At 45.3% G+C, this 23,754-nt stretch overlaps 1 protein-coding gene across 1 annotated transcript in view; it reads left to right on the forward strand.

The window, feature by feature from the left end:
* The window catches only part of KLHL8 (kelch like family member 8), a 36,866-nt gene extending 16,353 nt beyond the window's left edge, over positions 1–20,513 (forward strand). Inside the window, exons 2-10 of the mRNA XM_075337536.1 lie at positions 2,919–3,199; positions 4,909–5,457; positions 7,032–7,218; positions 10,376–10,519; positions 10,996–11,107; positions 13,687–13,855; positions 17,520–17,679; positions 18,886–19,087; positions 19,353–20,513. Of these exons, the coding sequence (XP_075193651.1) occupies positions 2,996–3,199; positions 4,909–5,457; positions 7,032–7,218; positions 10,376–10,519; positions 10,996–11,107; positions 13,687–13,855; positions 17,520–17,679; positions 18,886–19,087; positions 19,353–19,476 (1,851 nt within the window). The 5' untranslated portion in view covers positions 2,919–2,995 and the 3' untranslated portion in view covers positions 19,477–20,513. The remainder of the gene's footprint in view (positions 1–2,918; positions 3,200–4,908; positions 5,458–7,031; positions 7,219–10,375; positions 10,520–10,995; positions 11,108–13,686; positions 13,856–17,519; positions 17,680–18,885; positions 19,088–19,352) is intronic.
* Positions 20,514–23,754: the final 3,241 nt, after the last annotated feature.

Raw genomic sequence — 23,754 nt, forward strand, 5'->3', positions numbered from 1 at the left:
GTTGGGTCCAAATGCCCTTAAATGAAGGATGGAACAAGCATGTGGTTCAGATATCTGAATGAGGCCGTACGTGGCCAGACCAGAATACTAAGGGCATCTGCGGCTCCGGAGAGCTCATGCCATCTACTGTACATGTATCCTGGGTTTCTCTATGGGGGCTGTATACTCACAATCTATATTCCACAGTATCCTGGACATACAGAAGAGCTGCCATTCATGGATGAGACATATCTGTAAACTAATGACCAGTAAGAAACTTCAGTGTGAATACCTGCTCCCTGCACAGCCTTGTATCACTGAATGACGTACTACGTGTGGCAGCTATGGCATGTCATGAGTATGTGATTAGCATTGCTTATTATTGAGGCTAATTATATATTCACTAAGTGGGAGGCACAAAGTTCACATTCACACGTCAGTACCCAGCTCCTTACTGCGAGTTTCCATAGTTACTGGATAATTGTTCTCCTATCATTTCAATAGCAAGAAGTTGGCAAGCGAGTTTTTCCTGTCTCCTTCAATTGGCTCTTGTGTTACTGCTCCGCAATGACTACTTCTCCGAGAGTGACACTTTGTATAGTTATGTGCATGAGCGTGGAGGAAGCACTGGCCTTCATGTTTGTCATCTTTAAGTGGTTATCCTGCTCTTTTCTATGGTTGTGGGACTTGAGAATGCTTGGAAGGTATCATTCTTCTATCTTATGAATTGGCATAGGAGTTGTGCTCCATAATTGCTAGCCATGCAGCATTGGCCACTTACCTAGTCTCATGCAAGGTCATCAGCGTTTCACATCCTGATGCAGAAGTCGGAGGCGCTAGATAACTTCTTTGGGTGGCCATGCAGTTTCGAAAAACATTGTTTTAATGACTATCCCCCTTGTAAACCTGCTTGGTTGGGGACACTATGTTGACATTTTTCTTTGTTTGGGCAACTTTAAAGAGGTTGTACACTACTGGACTAATGCTTGCTAATGTTCACAGAGAGAGTTGGGTGTACTTTCTTACCAAAGCAGTGCCACATCTTAGCACTCTGAGCTGTGGCCTTAGCTGGTCTACTGGGATCACCATTCTCCAGTGGGTGTCTTGTGAACTCTGCACCTAATCAGTGGCTTCAGTGCTCATACTTCTTTCGAGGGAAAGGAAAACTTAGTGATTTGGCCATGTGCCTCCTGCCACTTAGTGAATGGGGCATAAGCCCTTGCATCAACATTAATATATATCTATCACTCCTATGCATATGATTGGATATTAGACAGTTTACACCTGTATTTACATCTATACCCCAATTCAATACAGATATTAAGATCTTGACTATTGGTGACTTTGTTGGAGGAAATACTGCTTCATTGCAATACTGTAGAGAATTCAGATGTGTATTTCCTTCATGTTTTAAACATGCTTCGATCACACCCATCCTTAAAAAGCCCTCTCTTGACCAATCCTGTGTCTAGCTACCGCCCCAGATCCCTTCTCCCCTATGCCTCAAAACTACTGGAATAGCATAGCCATCTTGAATTGTCCTCATACCTCTCCTTCTGCTCCCTCTTTGACCAGCTACAATCTGGCTTCCGACCGCATCACTCTACTGAAACTGCCCTAAATAAAGTCACCAATGACCTACTAACTGCCAAAGCCAAGCGACACTACTCTGTCCTCCTCCTGGACCTGTCCTCTGCCTTTGACACAGTAGACCACTCCCTCCTATTACAGATTCTCTCCTCTCTGGGCATCACAGACTTGGCCCTATTTTGGCTCTCTTCATACGTAACCGACCAAACTTTCAGCGTCTCCCACTCACACCACCTCCTCATCCCACCCCCTATCCGTTGGTGTCCCTCAAGGTTCAGTTCTTGGACCCCTGCTGTTCTCTATCTACACCTTCGGCCTGGCACAGCTCATAGAGTCCCACGGCTTTCAGTATCATCTCTATGCCGATGATGCGCAGATCTTCCTCTCTGGACCTGACATTACCTCCTTATTAACCAAAATTCCACAATGTCTTTTTCATCCTTCTGCTCTGCGCAATTCCTAAAGCTTAATATGGACAAAACAGAATTCATTGTCTTCCCTCCTCCCTCCTCCCTGCTCTATCCTTCAAGCCGCACATTCAAGCCCTCTTCACCTCATGCCAACTACAACTCAAAAATATCTCCTGGATCCGTGCCTTCCTTAACCAAGAATCACCAAAAACATTAGTACATGCCCTCATCATCTCCCGCCTCGACTACTGCAACCTCCTGCTCTTTGGCCTCCCTTCCAACACTCTTCCACCCCTCCAATCTATCCTGAACTCTGCATCCCGCTTAATCCATCTCTCCCCTCGCTATTCCCCAGCCTCGCCACTCTGCCAATCCCTTCACTGGCTTCCCATTGCCCAAAGACTCCAGTTCATAACATTAACCATGACCTACAAAGCCATCCACAACCGGTCTCCTCTTTACATCTGTGACCTAGTCTCCCGGTACTTACCTGCACACAACCTCAGATCCTCACCAGATCTCCTTCTCTACTCCTATCTCCTCTTCCCACAATCGCATACAAGATTTCTCCCATGCCTCCCCCCATACTCTGGAACACTCTACCCCACCATATCGGACTCTCTCTCCTACCGTAAAAAGCTTCAAGAGGAACCTGAAGACCCACCTCTTCCGACAAGCCTACGACCCACAATAACCCTCAGTCCGGTACACCACTGCGCAACCAGCTCTGTCCTCACCTATTGTACCCTCACCCATTCCCTGTAGACTGTGAGCCCTCGCGGGCAGGGTCCTTTCTCCTCCTGTACCAGTCTGTTTTGTACTGTTCATGAGTGTTTTACTAGTTTTTATGTATACCACCATGGAATTAATGGCGCTATAATAATAAATAATAATAATGTAGCATGTATGAAGTAACTGTATTCTATAATCTATTGACAGATCAAGATGGCTACTTTAACTGGCCATAACCATTAATATGAATAATTTGTGGTTGTCAAGAGTTCTCTACGCTTCTAATGGCATCGGAATCCATGCTTCCTGGACAACCAAAGCAACCACAGACAAAGGGGAAAAGGAAGCTCCACCAGGACAAGTCCTTCACGAGTGACAGTGAGGGAGATGGCTCTTTTGTTTTTGAAGCTGATGAGGCTTGGAAGGACTTTCACATTTCGCTTCTCCATTTCTATGAAGTGGGAGAGCTGTGTGACATCACACTTAAGGTACCTATTTATTTCTTTTGGAGTTGGGGGCATATTCCTCATAATCTTGTAATGGCGCTACTACCTTTTTTAAATACTGAATGAACAGCATACGATGATGCAGGGAAGGAGATGGTTTGCCTGATTCCCCCTAGACCTAAATGAGAGCACTTTATATTTCTGGATGGAAATACTGAGCTTAGAGCTGTGACATTCCTGCTCGGTGAACTGGTAAACCTATAATAAAACAACTTGTCCTAACTTTATAAGGCAGCAGCCATCATCTTCAAGTTAAACACTTGAGCAATTATTTACACAACACTGAGAACCTGAGAGAATGTGGTGGTTTGTGTTTTTTTTTTTTTTTTGTTTGTTTTTTAACTGAACATTTTAGAGGGATCTGGTGAATAATTTGCTTTTTAAGTTAAACAACTCTTGTTTGGGAGACAAGAGCACCTAGTGGATGTCTGCATAATGGGAACAGTACCCTAGTTCTGAGGTGTTGTACACTGTCTTCCCTTATCAGAGGAATTGAGCAGCATTAGATCTGTTAAGGCCCAGTCACACTAAACTTACCAGCGATCCCAACAACGATACAGCCTGATAGGGATCGCTGGTAAGTTGCTAGGAGGTCGCTGGTGAGATGTCGCACTAAGCGACGCTCCAGCGATCCCTCTAGCAACCTGACCTGGCAGGGATCGCTGGAGCGTCGCTACACGGGTTGCTGGTGAGCTTGTCACACAGGCAGATCTCACCAGCAACCCGTGACCAGCCCCCAGCGCCGCGTGGAAGCGATGCTGCGCTTGGTAACTAAGGTAAATATCGGGTAACCAACCCAATATTTACCTTGGTTACCAGCGCACACCGCTTATGCGCTGGCTCCCTGCACACCTAGCCACAGTACACATCGGGTTACTTGTGCAGGCAGCAGGAGCCGGCTTCTGCGGACGCTGGTAACCACAGTAAACATCGGGTAACCAAGAAGCCCTTACCTTGGTTACCCGATGTTTACCTTCGTTACCAGCGTCCGCCGCTCTCAGCTGTCTGTGCCGGCTCCTGTTCTCTGCACTCCTAGCCACAGTACACATTGGGTTAATTACCCCATGTGTACTCCAGCTACGTGTGCAGGGAGCCGGCACTGACAGCGTGAGCGCGGCGGACGCTGGTAACTAAGGTAAACATCGGGTAACCAAGGTAAGGGCTTCTTGGTTACCCGATGTTTACTGTGGTTACCAGCGTCCGCATAAGCCGGCTCCTGCTCACTGCACATTTAGTTGTTGCTCTGTCGCTGTCACACACAGCGATCTGTGCTTCACAGCGGGACAGCAACAACTAAAAAATGGCCCAGGACATTCAGCAACAACCAGCGACCTCACAGCAGGGGCCAGATTGTTGCTGGATGTCACACACAGCAACATCGCTAGCAACGTCACAAAAGTTGTTCCTTAGCAGCGATGTTGCTAGCGATGTTGCTTAGTGTGACGTGGCCTTTAGTCTCTAGTTCCCTGCCAATCATTACCTTAACTGCTGGTTCACTAGGTGCTTAAGAGAACAGGCACCCTTTACCACTTGTCAGGTTGTATATTATAAAGTGCCACGTGTTGGACGGGATGACTTATTTATTTTTCCCGCTCGTTACTTTGATCCTCAGTTGGACGGTGTCAGTCTAAATTCCCACCTTCTACACCTCACATGTATGTGATTTTCATGGCTTGTTTCTTTTTATTTAGGTTGGTTGTAAGTTGATCCCATGCCACAAACTTGTGTTGGCCTGCGTGATACCATATTTCCGTGCCATGTTCCTGTCTGATATGGCAGAAGCTAAACAGACTCTCATTGAGATCCGTGACTTTGATGGTGACGCCATTGAAGACTTGGTAAGGTTTGCATATTCGTCACAAGTCACCCTGACAGTTGACAACGTTCAGCCTCTCCTCTACGCCGCCTGTATCCTTCAAGTGGAACTGGTTGCCAAGGCTTGTTGTGAATATATGAAGTTGCATTTTCACCCCTCTAATTGCCTGGCTGTCCGAGCTTTTGCCGAAAGCCACAATCGTGTGGACTTGATGGACATGGCGGATCGCTATGCTTGTGACCATTTTACAGATGTGGTGGATTGTGAGGATTTTGTCAGCATGTCCCCTCAGCACCTCTACAAATTGCTTTCTTCTGGAGATCTAAACATTGAGGATGAGCAGCAGGTCTACAATGCGGCTGTAAAGTGGCTCCAAGCGAATCCGCAGCACCATGAAGTGTGGCTGAATGAGATCCTCTCTCAGGTAATGGTTTTAATTACTTGTCTTACATTTTAGCTCTAATTTGTGGTCACTATATGTAGAAGTTTAATCTTGATGACCTAGATCGGATCTATGAGGATCTGACACCAAGCACCCTCACTAGTGATTGAGCAAGCACTACCATGCTCGGGTACTCTTAACAAGCAGTTGGATCGGTGTGACTTATACACCCGAGTATAACGGAAGTCAATGGAGAAGTCTAGCATTGTTTTTCCAAGAAATCTTCTGGTAACATGCCAGAGTTCCCCATTAACTTCCATTATACTTTGGTGCTCGAGTCACACCCAGCCAGGCATCCAACTGTACTAAGCACCAGTACATCACTAACCCTCACCAATCATGTTCAGCATGTCCAGTGCCAAATACCAGTGCTGTGGCGACTTTTGGGTACTAGAGCTTGGCTCCTATTAAGGGCTAAGCCACACGGCGAGAAAATCGGTGCGAGTGGAGTGCGATAAAACATCGCATTCCCCTCGGACCAATTCTAGCCTGTGTGTCAGCACACATGGGCGATTATTTTCTCAGCCCTAATCGGACTGAGAAAACAATCGCAGCATGCTGCGATTGTAAGCTGAGTCTCTTTCTCTCGCACCCATTCAAGTGAATGGGGCGAGAGAAAAATCGCACTGCACTCGCGGTACATCGGTGTACTGCTAGTGCAGTGCGAGAATGGCAATACCCGGCTACACAGGAGAGAGGGAGATAAATCCCTCCCTCCCCTCCTGAGTGCCGGCCCGCCCCCCGCAGCTGAGGTCTGCTCGCACGAACGGACCTCAGTTGCAAGGACACAGGCATGACACTCGGCTCTGCTGTACTGCCAGCACGAGCCGAGTCTCATGCAAGTGGATCGCAGTAGTGCCCGTGTGGCCCCAGCCTTACTCTAACATCTTGCATTCCTCATTGACCCACAATGTAACAAACGTATGAAGTGGTCTCAGGAGCTCAGCAATGTCATTCTATGCAGACATCAGCTGTGTCAACCTGCATCTAAATACATTGGTACAAGTGCAGGCCAATCACAGTAGCTCAACCACCTAAATATCCCCATCAATCTGACAGCAGCATTTATCTGATGCTTGTGTAGCTTCCAGTGACATTGTCATGAGGAAACTGATGTCACCTTGGCAGCTGGGGAAGCTTGCTGAAGGCCCCTGTAACTGACATGACGGAGACCGTGTAATACGGTTGAAACGCGTCTATTTCCCCTGTCTATGGGCTGTCTGTACCCACCATATAAATTTGTGCACATGGAATAAACCACATGAAAATTTTCATTGAGTGCTTTCCTTTCTGTGCTGGATTTCACATGTAACTGACATGTTAACCCCCTTGTGACTCTCTGTTCAGACTGAAATACTAATGTATTGACATTCCATAGAGCAATCACCGGTTTGAGTCCCATTAGGGGACTTTAAAAATAAGTCAATTTTTCCAGTGTGTGGGTGTGCGTGTGGGTTGTCATGTTGCCTATAGCTGTGGCAGCATGAATCTCAAAGTTCTCACTTCATCTGCTTTTATCTTTATTACTTAAGATTTTTACAAACCCTGTCTCTTAGGTTCGGCTGCCTCTCCTGCCCATTGAATTCCTTATGTCGGTTGTGGCCAAGGAAGAAATTATCCGACAGGATTTGAAATGCAGAGATCTCCTAGACGAAGCAAGGAATTATCACCTGCACTTGAGCAGCCGGGCTGTTCCTGACTTTGAGTATACTATCCGCACAACTCCCAGGAAACAGACTGCTGGTAAGTGAAATATCAATGTCATCTTAGATATTTCAGTTCCCACTCCTGAACCCCATTCAACAAAAAATATATATCTAATATAGAAAGCTGAATGTATGTATGCCCGGGATTGGCATCTGCACCGTCGCAGCTACAGCCACAAAATTTTGCACGCTCACAAGTCTGGACCCCAAGAGCATCATAGGCTATGTTGTCAGGCAAAATTTTAACCCTGCGCATTCCAATTTACCAATCAATTTTGCCCCCATCTACATAATAAGGAAAAAGTGAAACGAAAAGTGTATCCGCACCATCGCATTTACAATCACAATTTTGCGCGCACACACACACCTCATGTGACCCAGGGAACATCTTAGACTATGTTTTGACAGGAAAATTTAACCCCGTGCTTTAGTTACTCTCCAAAAAACATGCCTTCATTAAAGTAAATGGAGCCTGGAACTACAGGTTATTTGTAGGAGCTGTGAGTGGTTGCTATAGGAACAAAAGACATTAATAGTATTAGAAGCTTATATGTGAGGTAATAAAATGTTGGTGGGGAGACGGATAGAGACAGACACAGACACGGGGAAGGAGACAGACACAGACACGGGGAAGGAGACAGACACAGACACAGACACGGGGAAGGAGACAGACACAGACATGGGGAAGGAGACAGACACAGACACGGGGAAGGAGACAGACACAGACACGGGGAAGGAGACAGACACAGACACGGGGAAGGAGACAGGCACAGACACGGGGAAGGAGACAGACACAGACACGGGGAAGGAGACAGACACAGACACGGGGAAGGAGACAGACACAGACACGGGGAAGGAGACAGACACAGACACGGGGAAGGAGACAGACACAGACAAGGGGAAGGAGACAGACACAGACAAGGGGAAGGAGACAGACACAGACACGGGGAAGGAGGGAGGGAGACACAGACACGGGGAAGGAGGGAGACAGACACAGACACGGGGAAGGAGGGAGACAGACACGGGGAAGGAGGGAGGGAGACACAGACACGGGGAAGGAGGGAGGGAGACACAGACACGGGGAAGGAGGGAGGGAGACACAGACACGGGGAAGGAGGGAGGGAGACACAGACACGGGGAAGGAGGGAGGGAGACACAGACACGGGGAAGGAGGGAGGGAGACACAGACACAGACACCGGGAAGGAGGGAGGGAGACACAGACACTGGGAAGGAGGGAGGGAGACACAGACACGGGGAAGGAGGGAGGGAGACACAGACACAGACACGGGGAAGGAGGGAGGGAGACACAGACACAGACACGGGGAAGGAGGGAGGGAGACACAGACACAGACACGGGGAAGGAGGGAGGGAGACACAGACACAGACACTGGGAAGGAGGGAGGGAGACACAGACACAGACACGGGGAAGGAGGGAGGGAGACACAGACACAGACACGGGGAAGGAGGGAGGGAGACACAGACACAGACACGGGGAAGGAGGGAGGGAGACACAGACACAGACACGGGGAAGGAGGGAGGGAGACACAGACACAGACACGGGGAAGGAGGGAGGGAGACACAGACACAGACACGGGGAAGGAGGGAGGGAGACACAGACACAGACACGGGGAAGGAGGGAGGGAGACACAGACACGGGGAAGGAGGGAGGGAGACACAGACACGGGGAAGGAGGGAGGGAGACACAGACACAGACACCGGGAAGGAGGGAGGGAGACACAGACACCGGGAAGGAGGGAGGGAGACACAGACACGGGGAAGGAGGGAGGGAGACACAGACACGGGGAAGGAGGGAGGGAGACACAGACACGGGGAAGGAGGGAGGGAGACACAGACACCGGGAAGGAGGGAGGGAGACACAGACACTGGGAAGGAGGGAGGGAGACACAGACACGGGGAAGGAGGGAGGGAGACACAGACACAGACACGGGGAAGGAGGGAGGGAGACACAGACACAGACACGGGGAAGGAGGGAGGGAGACACAGACACGGGGAAGGAGGGAGGGAGACACAGACACAGACACGGGGAAGGGGGGAGGGAGACACAGACACGGGGAAGGAGGGAGGGAGACACAGACACGGGGAAGGAGGGAGGGAGACACAGACACGGGGAAGGAGGGAGGGAGACACAGACACAGACACGGGGAAGGAGGGAGGGAGACACAGACACGGGGAAGGAGGGAGGGAGACACAGACACGGGGAAGGAGGGAGGGAGACACAGACACGGGGAAGGAGGGAGGGAGACACAGACACGGGGAAGGAGGGAGGGAGACACAGACACGGGGAAGGAGGGAGGGAGACACAGACACGGGGAAGGAGGGAGGGAGACACAGACACGGGGAAGGAGGGAGGGAGACACAGACACGGGGAAGGAGGGAGGGAGACACAGACACGGGGAAGGAGGGAGGGAGACACAGACACGGGGAAGGAGGGAGGGAGACACAGACACGGGGAAGGAGGGAGGGAGACACAGACACGGGGAAGGAGGGAGGGAGACACAGACACGGGGAAGGAGGGAGGGAGACGGACGGACGGGGAAGGAGACGGACAGACGGGGAAGGAGACGGACGGACGGGGAAGGAGACGGACAGACGGACGGACGGGGAAGGAGACGGACAGACGGACGGACGGGGAAGGGGACGGACAGACGGACGGACGGGGAAGGAGACGGACAGACGGACGGACGGGGAAGGAGACGGAGTTAAATCTGTGTGGAATATCTGTGGTGTTGACATATGTTGTGACATGCTTCTACTAGCTTAGTTTTTGCCTTTTAATAATTACATTTATATCTATTTTGTGGTTTGTGTGCAGAATACACTTTTGTTAATACATTCTATTTTGTTAACAGCAGTTATTAACCCAGGCGAAGCCGGGTAGTACAGCCAGTGTATGTGTATGTATATGTATTTGTATATGGAGATAGAGATAGAGATAGAGAGATAATATATATGGGCTCAGATGTTTTTGCGCCATGCATCGTTTCTTCCTTATCCCCCATAGAGAAGTCATACCTTTTTTAATCTAACCTGGTTGAGGGCAAACCTTTTCAATAGAAGCCAGTTTAAGTATCAACCTCTAAATATTCTGAGTATAGACCTCTATCACACACTTTGGACATATTATATATGGAGATAATGTAAATGTATTTCCTCCTGTCTGTGCTGCCACCAGGTGTCCTGTTCTGTGTGGGAGGACGTGGGGGTTCAGGTGACCCGTTTCGCAGTATCGAATGCTACTCTGTTAGCAAAAACAGCTGGTTCTTCGGCCCTGAAATGAACAGTCGCAGAAGACATGTGGGTGTAATATCTGTGGGTGGTAAGTAGAACATGTCCTGTCCTTCTTACGAGGACACTGCTTATGTTACAGATATTAGAGCAGCTTCCACTGCACCTCCTAGTTATGACAGTTCTCCTACACCTGATGTGATCAAACGCTTATATCCGTGCTGATGTAAGTCAGGCCTCCAGTCTTCTGACAAAGAAGTTATTGTATAAAGAACAATGGCTCTGTTACGTTTTATGTTCTGCAATAACATCTTACACCCTCTAAACTGCATTTACAGATTATTACAAGTGTTTTTAAGAATGCTCATTCTCAATCTGTGTAAACAGGCTGTCAATCACAAATGAGTGAGCAAAGCGCGTATTTATGGAAGTGAGCTTCTGTGCCGTGCAGGAGATCATTGTTCTTGACAGTGCATCATCCTGTGTAAAACTGAGAACCAAGGCGGCCTGTGTGCACGGAGTGATCTTATGCAATCTAAACCTTATTTTTTTTTTTTGTTTTTCCAGGGAAGGTTTATGCAGTTGGTGGACATGATGGAAATGAACATCTGGGCAGCATGGAGGTATTTGACCCTTTAACAAATAAGTGGATGATGAAGGCATCAATGAATACCAAAAGGTATTAACTTCTCGGTACTAGATAAGTAATGCATTATGATGTGAGAACCTGTTCTATAGTCCATAGATTTCAAACTAAGGAAATGGTGAGACCCTGTATGTATGTATTTTTGTTAAGCACCAGTATGTGTATGAACACAGGCTTGTTCACTGTTACTTAAATGCCCCTCTAGTAAAGGCATATGCCAAATACAGCAGCTCTGAAGATCCTTATACTCTGATGTATTGGTATCCCATGGAGCATAAAGGGGTTAATGACCTGGGATAAATGACCCAAGCTAGGTTTATACTAATTCTAAATGAGCAGGGAATGCTGGGAGATTTGTTAGGCTGTATAAAGTTGTGGATAACTCAGTAATGCAGAATGTTGACTCCACGTTTGGTGGGCAAGCGTACTCACCAATATTCGATAGTGTGCCCAAGCACCCCAATGCTCAATCGAGTAGCCTGGTGCTTGGGAGTCCCTGCCCAGCATGTTTTGCAACTGTTTTTTTTTCGGACTACACTAAGATTGCCTGCCACGGCTCCTGACATTACTGTGATTGTGTAGCCACAACCAAAATGTATCTTTGTACCGTGTTAGCCAGTAGAGATAAAAACATTGTTTAAAAGAACTGAAGTCCTCAGTGGTTGATACCTTTTAATGGCTAACTGAAAAGATGGTAATAATTGCAAGCTTTCGAGACTACTCAGGTCTCTTCATCAGGCATGGTATAACACAAAATCTGAAGAGTCACATATTTATACACAACAGGACATAGAATGGAGCAGTAAAAAAAACCAAAACAAGTTATATAAAAAAAAAAATATAGTGATAGTTCTGTTTTATATAACTTGTTTTTTTTGTTTTTTTTTACTGCCCCATTCTATGTCCTGTTGTGTATAAATATGTGCCTCTTCAGATTTTGTGTTATACCATGCCTGATGAAGAGACCTGAGTAGTTTGGAAAGCTTGCTATTATTACCATCTTTTCAGTTAGCCATTAAAAGGTATCAACCACTGAGGACTTCAGTTCTTTTAAACAATTTTTTTTAGCCACAACCAGTCATCAAACAAAACCTACAAAATATTCCTAAAAGGAATGACCTGGTCCAAGAGGATAGACACAAAACCTAAAAGAGTAGGTGATCCCTAGAGTATAAATCTAAGTCAATGTGTAGGGGGAAAACCCAAAAGTACCACAGGACCACAATATAAATGCAAAGTGAAAATTATTTTATTAGAATAAATTATAAAAATGGGTGAAGCAGCAAGAACAAGTGGGAGTGACTAAGATGGAAAATGCCACCTGGAGGAAGCTGAATAACACACTGACCAAGCCTCCCCTAATGACACCCAGTAGATGGTAGAAGGGTAACAGCATATAGTGCAGTAACCAATATAGGACTTGGCGACGCTTGGCTTTCTCTACCCCAGAAAGTGTGTGTGTGTGTGTGTGTGTGTGTGTGTGTGTGTGTGTCCTATTGGGATCTTCTAGAAGAATGCTGCAGTTTCCCATTGACTTGGCACTCTAGTGCATCTGAGCGTCTGACCTGTTCGATTAGAGTTTGGAGAACTCGAGCATCTTGGTGCTCGCTCATCACTACGCTCAGTGCTTTGTCGATTTCGTACATGAACAACAAGTATATAACACAGAAATGTTGAAAATCTGACTTTCTTTTTCAAAAGACAAAACAAGCGAAGCATTGCTTAAATTATCATTTGCATTAAAGCCTAACCATGGCATGAATGTTAGGAAGGCGACACCAATTGTGTTTCCTTATTGTGCACGTTGGCAGTGTTAGATGGCTAAACAAAGCCGCTTTTGACTGTGCCCTTCTGAGACCTTGCACAGGCAGATTTGTCAAATGGCAGAACAGAAGCCTTCTTAAGCACAGTTAACAATCTGTAAAGCATGTTCAGCACGTTTTTGGGTCTCTCTGCCCCTGGCATTCCTCCCTGGCTAAATGCTCATCCGAGTTCACAGTAAATAGGTTATCACCTACAGTAGAGTTCTTTGTTTTGGCTGAATAAGGTGTATGTGTAAAGCCACAGTAAATTGTATATGTATCTGGTTGTGATCAACATAAGCCAGTTTGAGATTGGCTTTTGGCATAGTCATGGATGAAGGGGCAGAAAGTCCATTAGTAGGAAAATTGGCTCAGGTGTTTCCCATTGGATCTACTACATTACGCTCTTTAACCAGAGGACATATAAGCTGCAATGGATCACCTGGGTTTCCAGGGCTCAAAAGGCAGATATTCTCCCTAGAGGTCATAACCTAGACTGCAGAATTGCTTGGCCCATATGTATAACATTCCCAAAATGGAATGTATCAGAGGTGAAAACACTAGTTGCCATGTAGGGTACATGTACTAGACTGGAAGATGCTCTTTTTGACTTCAGTCAGTAAATGGGGGGGGCCATGTTGATTTGCTGGCTAAGGTGTATGACGCATCCAATATATACTGTAATGCAAACATGCCCTGCTATGGTTATTTTTCAGGTTGTTTGTCTGTTGTGTATAGTTGTATATTGCTGCTCCACTTATATTTTTTTAATATTCATTTTGGCTTTTTTTTTTTTTTTTTTTTTTTTAGGAGAGGCATTGCCCTGTCATCCCTCGGGGGACCAATATATGCCATTGGTGGACTGGATGACAGCACTTGCTTCAATCACGTGGAGAGATATGATGTGGAATCTGACCACTGGACTACTGTGTCTTCAATGAACACCCCTCGTGGAGGCGTTGGATCCGTAGCTCTGATGGTAGGGATCTGGGAAGAAAAAACATAAAAAAATAATGGCAGGCTATAGCATGTTTAAACTAAAACAGAAAACCTTGCCGCCAGATTTATTGATGTAAATGGCTCCACATAGGTTTTCCAGAACTTAGATTTTTTAAATGCTACTTCTAATTGTTTACAATTGCTGCCTATCTTAAGATGCAGGACAATCATTGCAGTAAAGAATATTAAAGGTAAGGCGTCGATTTTTTTTTTTTTTTTTTTTTTTTTTTTTTGTGTATGTGCCTCTTCACGACACGTGACGTACTGGGTACATCATGGATCGTATCAGGTTAAAGACAGTCTGCTGCCGCAGGTAGTCGGCATCGATCGCTGAACATGTCAGCTGATATGAACAACTGACGTGCAGTTATTAACCCCTTCACGACCGCGGGCAGTAAAATTACGTCCTATTTTAACGTGACTTAACGACCAGGGACGTAATTTTACTGCCTAAACTTCATTTGATTGCCGTGGCCATAGCAACGGCTTTCAAATGATGTCCCCTGCTGTTTCTTACAGCAGGGGACCTTTGCTTGACCCCAGGGGGGCGGCATCGCCACCCCCTATCGACGATCGATGTGATTGGCTGTTCAAATCTGAACCGCCAACCACATCGTTCGCACTAATTTTGGCAAAAATAATGCCCGAATTAGTGCGATACTGTGAGATCCAGCTATGAGATGCCGCAGCTGCTGCAGCATATCATAGGTGGACCTCAAACATGTCGCCCCCAGCCCCTGCAGCACTGATTGGAGCGATCGTGCTATGACGCGCAATCGCTCCAATCAGTGTGCAGTGGGGCGGTCTGATCTGCTGGTGGCTGCCCTCCCCAGGCCTGTGCTGGCCTGCGAGCCCTCCCCCAACATGTCTGCAGCATGCGGTGGCTGGTACTTGTGGTACCACGCCACCGCTGCTGCTGCTGCCACCGCCGTAGCTGAGGTCACCGCTCCTGCTGCACGTGAGTACTGTGCTCACCTTGCAGCCCGTGCCCCCCTGCGATCTGCCCCCCCGACATCCCGATCTGCTCCCCCCGCGATCTGACTGCCTCCCCCATTATCTCTATTCTGCAGCTCCCTCTCTGCTCTCACACACCCCCCTCTCCCCCTCTGCTCTCCCCCGACGTCCTCTTACCTGTCTTCACCGGCCCGATCACATCTGCCTCCATCGCTGGGTCCTTCCTGGGCATTCTGCTGATCTGCCTGCTCCTCCTGCAGCTCTTCTGGTCAGTGATCCTCTGGGTACTGTGAGTATAACTTTTTTTTTTTTTTTTTTTTTTTTTTTCTGTATCCCCTGTCCATTTTTACACCTCATCCTTCCGTGCGTCCCGCTGAGCGCTGATCAGGGATGCAGATAACGTATCTGCATCCCTGCTCAATTCTTGGCGTGACTTTTTTTCCGTATCTGCGACACTTTTTGTATCGCATCCGTCCGTGCATCCCGCCAAGCGCTGATCAGGGATGTACATAACGTTTCTGCATCCATGGTCAATTTTTGGCGTGACTTTTTTTTTTTCTTTTTTTTTTTTCCGTATCGCATCCGACCGTGCGTCCTGCAGCGGCCGATCAGTGCACTGCGTCTGTGCGTTTGAAAAGTCAAATGGCGCTCCTTCTCTTCTGAGTCCCGCCATTTGCCCAAACAATTACTTTCCACCACATATGAGGTATCTGCGTACTCAGGAGAAAATGCACAATACATTTTATGGTGCATTTTTTCCTGATAGCCTTGTGAAAAAAAAAAGCTACCTAGTTGAAGCAACCGTTTTGTGGTAAAAAAACAATTTTTTCTTTTCACGGCTCAACGCTATAAACTTCTGTGAAGCCCCCAGGTGTTCAAAGTGCTCACCAAACATCTAGAAAAATTATTTGAGGGCTCTAGTTTCCAAAATGGGGTCACTTGTGGGGGAGCTCCATTGTTTAGGCACCTCAGGGGGTCTTCAAACCCGACATGGCGTCCGCTAATGAGTGCAGCTAATTTTGCGTTCAAAAATTCAAATGGCGCTCCTTCCCTTCCGAGCTCCGCTGTGCGCCCAAACAATTGATTTTTACCACATATGGGGTATCCGCGTACTCAGGAGAACATGCACAATAAATTGTAGGGTGCACTTTCTCTTTTCTCCCTTGTAAAAATGAAAATTTTATGGCTAAAGTAACATTTTTGTGTTTAAAAAGTAAAATTTTCATTTTTTCCTTCCACATTGCTTTGGTTCCTGTGAAGCACCTAAAGGGTTAAACTTATTGGATGTGGTTTTGAGCAGTGTGAGGGGTGCAGGTTTTAGAATGGTGTCACTTTTGGGTATTTTCTGTCACCTAGGTCTCTCAAAGTCACTTCAAAGTGATGTGGTCCCTAAAAAAAATTATTTTGTAAATTTTGTTGGAAAAATGAGAAATTGCTGATGACCTTTGACCTGTTCTAACTTCCTAACGAAAAAAAAAATTGTTTCAAAAATTGCGCTGATGTAAAGTAGACAAGTGGGAAATGTTATTTAGTAACTATTTTGTGTGACATATCTCTCAGATTTATGGGCATACATTTTCAAAGTTTGAAAATTGCGAAATTTTCAAAATTTCCTAAATTTTCACAAAGGCAAAAAATATCGGCCTAAATTTACCACTATCATGAAGTACAATATGTCACGAAAAAACAATGTCAGAATCGCCAGGATCCGTTGAAGCGTTCCAGAGTTATAACCTGTCAAAGTGACACTGGTCAGAATTGCAAAAAATGGCCCGGTCATTAGGGTGTTTTAGTGGCCGGGGGTGAAGGGGTTAAGCACGAGGGGATTCGCTACCCACTCGTTCCTGTAACCCCTTACAGTGTGCTGTAAAAATACCACAGCGCGATGTAGTTGTTGTGTTTTTTTTTTTTGTTTTTTTTGTTTGGACAAACTTCTGAATTTTTTTTTTTAACCCCCTTAGATAAAAGTAAACCTATACGTTTGGTGTCTGCAAACTCGCACCGACCTGAGGCATCACAGCGAAACGTCAGTTTTTTACCATATAGTGAACACTGAATAAACCATCACAACAATTGCAATTTTTTTGCACTTGGAATTTTTTTGCCATGTTCCAGTGTACTATATGGTAAAACTTATGGTTTAATTTAAAAGTAGAACTCGTCCTGCAAAAAATAAGGCCTTATATGGCAAGATTGTCAGAAAAATTAAAGTTACGTCTCTCAGAAGAAGGGGAGTGAAACAACCCCCTGGGCTGTCCAGATCACGGCAACGCGAGATCGCCACCAGCTTTGTGGCGCTCACAGCGTATGTTGTATGCTGCACTTTGCCCGTCACTCACTTGAGATGTGTGAGCGCCGGGCCGCCACCACTACCCTCTAAAGACAAACCTTTAAACAGAACATTCATTCTTTATAAAGTTTTTCAGTTATTGATTTTTTTTTTTTTTTTTTTTCTCGCCTCCTTACTTCTAGGCTTCTCTTGTAGCCAGAATAGAAATTGTCCTTGAAATGGCTCTGCTCTAATTTGGAGGGTGTCTCAATCAGGAAAGGCATTCATGGGGATTTAGGAATGTCTATATGCCCTAATAGTGTTCATAATGTACACATTATATGTATACCTGTGTCTACTCTTTGAAAGATTGTAAATTGCCTCTTAAGTAAAGTACAAACTGTACAACATTTGTGTTTAGAATCATGTCTATGCCGTGGGAGGCAATGACGGTGTTGCTTCCCTCTCAAGTATGGAAAGGTATGACCCACATCTAGACAAATGGGTGGATGTGAAGGAGATGGGCCAACGACGAGCTGGCAATGGCGTTAGTGAACTTCATGGCTGCTTATATGTTGTCGGTAAGTGCCTCTGTCTGGTCTCTCGGTTTTCTGACAATGGGTAGGCTTGCAAATAGTACCAGCCCATGTGATGGCCTTTCCATTATGCTCTTTGGAACTAGTGTAATGAGAGTAGCACACGATTTCAGTATGCACTAACAAAGGGTAGTCCACGTAACTTATCATCCAGGGTAATGTCTCTCCCTTTGAGGGCTTGCACGGTGAGGCTGCATGGCTCCCTGTATGTCAGCTGATCTGGTCATTCCTTGCTCCCATCAGCGGCCCCATGACTTAATCGCTGGGTTGTCGTGACATGCTAGATGCGTAAGTCTTCTGGACGTGAATCCACTCTTGGCTATGGAATCTGTCACCAGGTTTTTTTCCACCTAATCGGATAATCGGAGTGCAGCATAAGATAGACACCAACTCTAGCAATGTGTCAGTTTCTTCCTAGGCTGCATTCTGTAGTTTTGACAACAGATTTTATCAGCAGGAGATAATCACTAGAATTCTAGTAAACCTGCTGCCATGTAATCCTCCATATTCATGAGTGTATGTGCTCCCCCAATTTATTGTAAACACTAGTGGAATATTGTAGAGACACACTGTTAAAAGTGATCAGATTTGGTGGGGGGTGGAAAGCAAAAAAATGTCAAACAATGTTAAAGGGATAACACTGGATTTGTGTTTCCATTCAGTGTCTTGTGGGGTCAATTGTCATGGACACAGTGGGTCCTGACCTGTGAAAGCCATGAGTCTCCTCTGTAGTAGACTGCAGCTGTTCGTACCCACAATCTGGGTTTGGGCAGTTGCGGTCTCTCGCTTGTGTTCTCCCTATGGAGGATGCCTGTGACTCCACAGCAAAGCATTGACCTGCTGCGGCTTGAAATGCCACACTGCAGGTCAGGTTTTTTTCCACAAAAAAAAAAAAATCACTGTGGGTACTGGGTGTCTAGAAATCCCGTCCACTGCTTGTACTGCACAACACAGCGTTATGGACGCAGCTGAAGCATGCTGCTTCCAAAACGCGTTGAAATCTGATCATGTGCACATGCCCTAAGGATTGTTAAAATTTGACACCTGAAACTTCATTTTTATGTGTATGAAAGTGCTGATGACTTGGTATCCCGTGCCTTCCGTGCCTTCAGGGTATCCCGTGCCTTCAGGATCACTTTCTTGTATATTTTTCCTTCATAGCTTCTGCTTTAATATTACTTATCCTTCCAGGTGGATTTGATGACAACTCTCCCCTCAGCTCAGTGGAAAGATACGACCCTCGCAACAACAAGTGGGAATATGTTGCAGAGCTCACTACCCCAAGGGGTGGAGTAGGCATAGCTGCTTTAATGGGCAAAATATATGCAGTTGGTGGTCATAATGGAAATGCCTATCTGAATACTGTGGAGTCCTATGACCCAGTTATTAACAGGTAATATTATGATGGCATGCTGTTGTGACCTTGCATGATTATTATTCTGGAGGACAACCCTTCTGGTTTGTGCATGCCTCCTTGATTGACAGCGCATCATTGTGTGGATGCTCCTGAGACAGCTTTGCCCCATCAGAGGTGTGCAATGCCATGGTATGCTCACATTTGAAGTGGGAAGATGTCTGTTATCTTTTTAGCCTTTTGGAACTTGTGTGATCCTATGTTTGGGTTACTGACTCTTGTTTCTTTCCATTTTCTGCTACAGATGGGAGCACGTTGGCTCTGTGGCTCACTGCCGGGCTGGAGCAGGAGTTGCAGTCTGTGCTTGTCTGAGTAGCCAGATCCGGGATATTGGCCAGGGCTCAAGCAACGTGGTGGACTGCATGTGAAGAACAATACTGTATTCTAAACTCCTAAGTAAACTTGTTGGCATCGCCTACTAACATTTGACTTGTGTACTAGGAACCTCATTTGTGTAAATGTTATATGAAGGCTATACTCTTACAATACCTCCTATGCTGTGATGTGTAAAGGGAAGTGATAATCAGGAAATCAACTATTTTAAATTGCATTTATGTTAAGTGGTTTTTAATATTTGAAAAAAATATTAATTTAATCTTGTAATTTTCATATTGACCACTGGGTTTTTTTTTGGGGCTGTTTTAAGGAAATTCACTGTACACTCTTATTAAATGCTTCAGTACAAAAGATGGGGTCAATAGTTATTAGTGATGTCACAGATGCTCTATTTCTATCAATGGATCCCCTGTAATCAATCACTAATTCTGCCTCTGATAAGGTGCCTGCTGAAGGCTCCAAGGCATGGGACTACTACCTCCTCAACATTCTCTACTCTATCAGCCTTCACGATGCATTTTTCTAACATTTGTCTGTGAGTGTTTCATTTAGTGTTTCATTTACTGGCTCTTCCTTTTCTCCTTAGGCGCCCCCCCCCCCCCCCCCACCTCACACATCCATATAAAACATACGAGATCTGATCCAAAACACAGACACTGGTCATCAGTGTGTCCATTTTTACCATCAGTGGTTTTCCAGTATGGATAAAAAGCATGAAATTGCAAAACGTCTCCTATACTTTGTAATGCTAATGATGGGATGGAATCAGTATACTATATGTTCTTCAGACCCATAGTGCGTGCGTGTGTCGCCTTAACATATACTTGCCTATTGTTTTATTTCACTTGGATCTTTCCTTCAATTGCTATATACAATTGCTTACTCATGTCTCATGCACTTCAAAAACCTCTCCTGATATCTTTTTTTTTTTTTTTCTTTCTTTCTGACCTTTAAAACTGCAAAACTATTAGGCCTTGTGCGCACACTGCATTTTAGGTGCAGCTTGTTGCCAAAATCTGCATGTCTGTTCCCCAACTCCAGTCCTCAAGAGCCACCAACAGTGCATGTTTGCAGGATTTCCTTAGTGTTGCATAGGTGATAATTTAACCAGCTGCACACTGGATGATTCTATCACCTATGCAACACTAAGGAAATCCTGCAAACATGCACTGTTGGTGGCTCTTGAGGACTGGAGTTGGGGAACACTACTTTACATCTCTTTACATGCACTTCATTATCTGGACCTAGACAGATACTAGTTGGTGAGAAATCTTATTTAAAGGGAACCAATCACCAGGATTTTTGAATATAGCCTAGTGCCAGTATAGCACTGGCTTTATCGGGCTGATTCTATACATACCTGTAGTGCTCAGCTCGGATGTATAGGTTTTGAAATCCAAGAAAGTAAAGTTTATAAAATCATCAGCTTCTTGAGTGACAGCAGCTGAGGAACAGATAATATCTGGGGGTATTCAGAGTTATGCCAATTCTAACAGGGGGAGGGGATAAGTATTATACAAGCATTTTAATTTTTGACTTGCAGGACCTGTGCTGAGGTCATACCCATGTGACCAGAATGGGCGGAGCCTCAGCCAACAAAGGTGATGCCAGGAAGCAACATTTTTGTTGGCTGAGGCCCCGCCCCTTCTGGTCACTATGGTATGACCTCAGCACAAGTCCTGAAAGTCAAAAATTAAATTGATTGTATAATAATTATGGTAATTCTTACAGGGGGGAGGGAATAACTATGAATACCCCCCCAATATCTGATCCTCAGCTGCTGTCACTCAAAAAGCTGCCGCTTTTATAAACTTTACTTTCTTGGATTTCAAAACCTATACATCTGAGTTGACCACTACAGGTATATAGAGAATCAGCCTGATGGTGCCAGTATAGTACTGGCTTTAGGTTATATACCAAAATCCTGATTGGTTTTAGATATTAAAGGGAACCATGCTCAAGAAGCACTCTAACAGGTCTTTCTTTAGATTGTGAGCAGGGACTTCACTCTCCATTTACAAACTTAAAAAGAAGTTACTATGTCTGATTATACACATAGCTTTGACTTAAAGTTCTACAGATTTTGTTGGAGCCATATAAAGATTAATTTAAAAATTGCCCCAGTGGCCAGTGTGAAAATTGCAGGCTTTATATGGAGATAAATATTTTTTTTTTTTTTTTAAAATGTTAAATTCATCTAATACAAAACCTAATTTAAACTAGAGGTAATTTTCTGATGACACATTCCCTGTAACCACTGGGCAATACAAGTAGGGTTTTCTTTCACATTTCTACAAAACTGTAGACTTAAAGGGTAACCAGTAATTTATTTGTTGTGCCAAGGTCTTCTCATAGAGGCGTCAGTGTTTCTGCTGACCCTGTGTGTATATAGTCTGCATTGTTTTTTGACCTTTGTGTAAATATAGAAAATATATTTATTGAAAATTGTGAATTAATGTGAGTTGTTAGTTTTGCAAATTGACATTAAAAAAATATTTCCAGATTTTGCTTCTCAATGTACAGTAAGAAATTTGTATCACTTGCCAATATAAGGGGAGTATGGTCAGAAGGCAAGAAGCTGTGCATGCGCTTGTCTGATCTCTGTACGGTGCTTGTAAACTTCAAAGAAATCCAATGCGGTAATGCGGTTTTAGATGAAAGCCCTCAACACACTGCTCAGAGACCATTATTGTAACCCTATTTTGGAATAGAGCTCACCGTTTAACCTTGTGGGCTAGATATTTAAGGGGAAACTGTCACCAGGTCTTTTGGTACCTCATTTGAGAGCAGCATAATGTATCTCTAAGCTTTCTAAACTCTGCCACACCTAAGAACTGTTTACTGGGTACAGCAGTTGTGACTAACCCTGCCCACACTAAAGTAACTCACTGTCAATAGACACAAAGCTAATCAGAGGAGACATGGTCAGACAGCTACTCATGAGTCCAGTAGACTGAGTTGTGATTACTACCTAGTGATATAATTAAAGTTTTAAGTAAACAGCACACTAAAGGTACCGTCACACGAGTTCGCTGCGGAGTCACTTTCTGTGACGCAGTAGCGATCCCGTTAGCGATCACTGGCAGGTGTCACACACCGAGATCAGGCCCCTGCTGTGAGATCTCAAGTCGTTGCCGAATGGTCCAGGCCATTTTCTTCAAAGGAGACGTCCTGCTGAGCAGGACACATCGCTGTGTGTGACAGGGTCACAGTGACTGCTGAGATCGTTATACAGGTCGCTACTGCGACCTGTATTGTTCCTGCATCGCTGATAAGATCTGACTGTGTGACATCTCACCTGCGACCTCCCCAGCGACTTACCTGCGATCCCTATCAGGTCGCATTGTTTTCGGGATCGCTGGTAAGTCTTTGTGTGTGACTGGGCCTTAAGTGTCACAATGCTGAATTCAGTTAGATTTCGTAGGAAAAACCTGCTGACAGTTTCCCTTTAGGGCCCATGCCTAGAATCATTGTTGGCATCATTTTGGATGCAGTGTTTTTTGCTGCATCAAAGTGCTGTATTGTACAGTACAAGAAATGCCATGCCCACTGTGCTTTTTACTGCTGCGTAAACGGACCTGTGGCACTGGTTTCCCAGGAACAGAATTTCAATTTATTGTTGCGGAGACTTGTGTTCAGAATGGGAGAACACCGCTAAAATACGCTGTCAGTAATCCTGAGCATGTATCGTGCGTTCTTCTGCACAGGACACGCAATTTCTCTTGCAGAGACACTAGTCTTCCAGAACATAAGGAAGCCTGATCATGGGCATGTGACCTTTTTAAAATGCATCTTCTATACAATTGGATTTCTATCCTGGTGCAATGCAGCTACAGTACACCCTAGTTTCCAACAGCCATTACTGTCAATAGTCTAGTGATGAGCAAGCACTACCATGCTTGGTACTCCTTAATGAGGAGTTGGATGCTTTTATGGCCGTGACTAGAGTACCCGAGCATAATTTAAGTTACTGAGAAACCTTTTTAGCCATTTTATTTTTTTATTTTTTTTTCCCCCCACATGATTTGCCTGGGAAAAAAAACCCGCTCGCGTCTCCCATTGACTTCCATTATTATACTCAAGTACTTGAGTCGTGCCCATCCAAGCATCCAACTGCTGGTTGAGTATTAAGCATATGGTAGTGCTTTACATTTTAATGATTAATCACAAGTATTCTCATCTTCCCCCACCCCACACACTTTTTTGTAAATATTTTAATAGGAAAACACTAGAGATAAGTGAACCCAAGGTTCGGTGTTTGTACCAAACAGTTCAGGTGCTTTTATGTATGCTAACCACTCAAGCAAGCA

The sequence above is a fragment of the Anomaloglossus baeobatrachus genome, chromosome 1 (assembly GCF_048569485.1).
Source record: "Anomaloglossus baeobatrachus isolate aAnoBae1 chromosome 1, aAnoBae1.hap1, whole genome shotgun sequence".
NCBI classification, from domain to species: Eukaryota; Metazoa; Chordata; class Amphibia; order Anura; family Aromobatidae; genus Anomaloglossus; species Anomaloglossus baeobatrachus.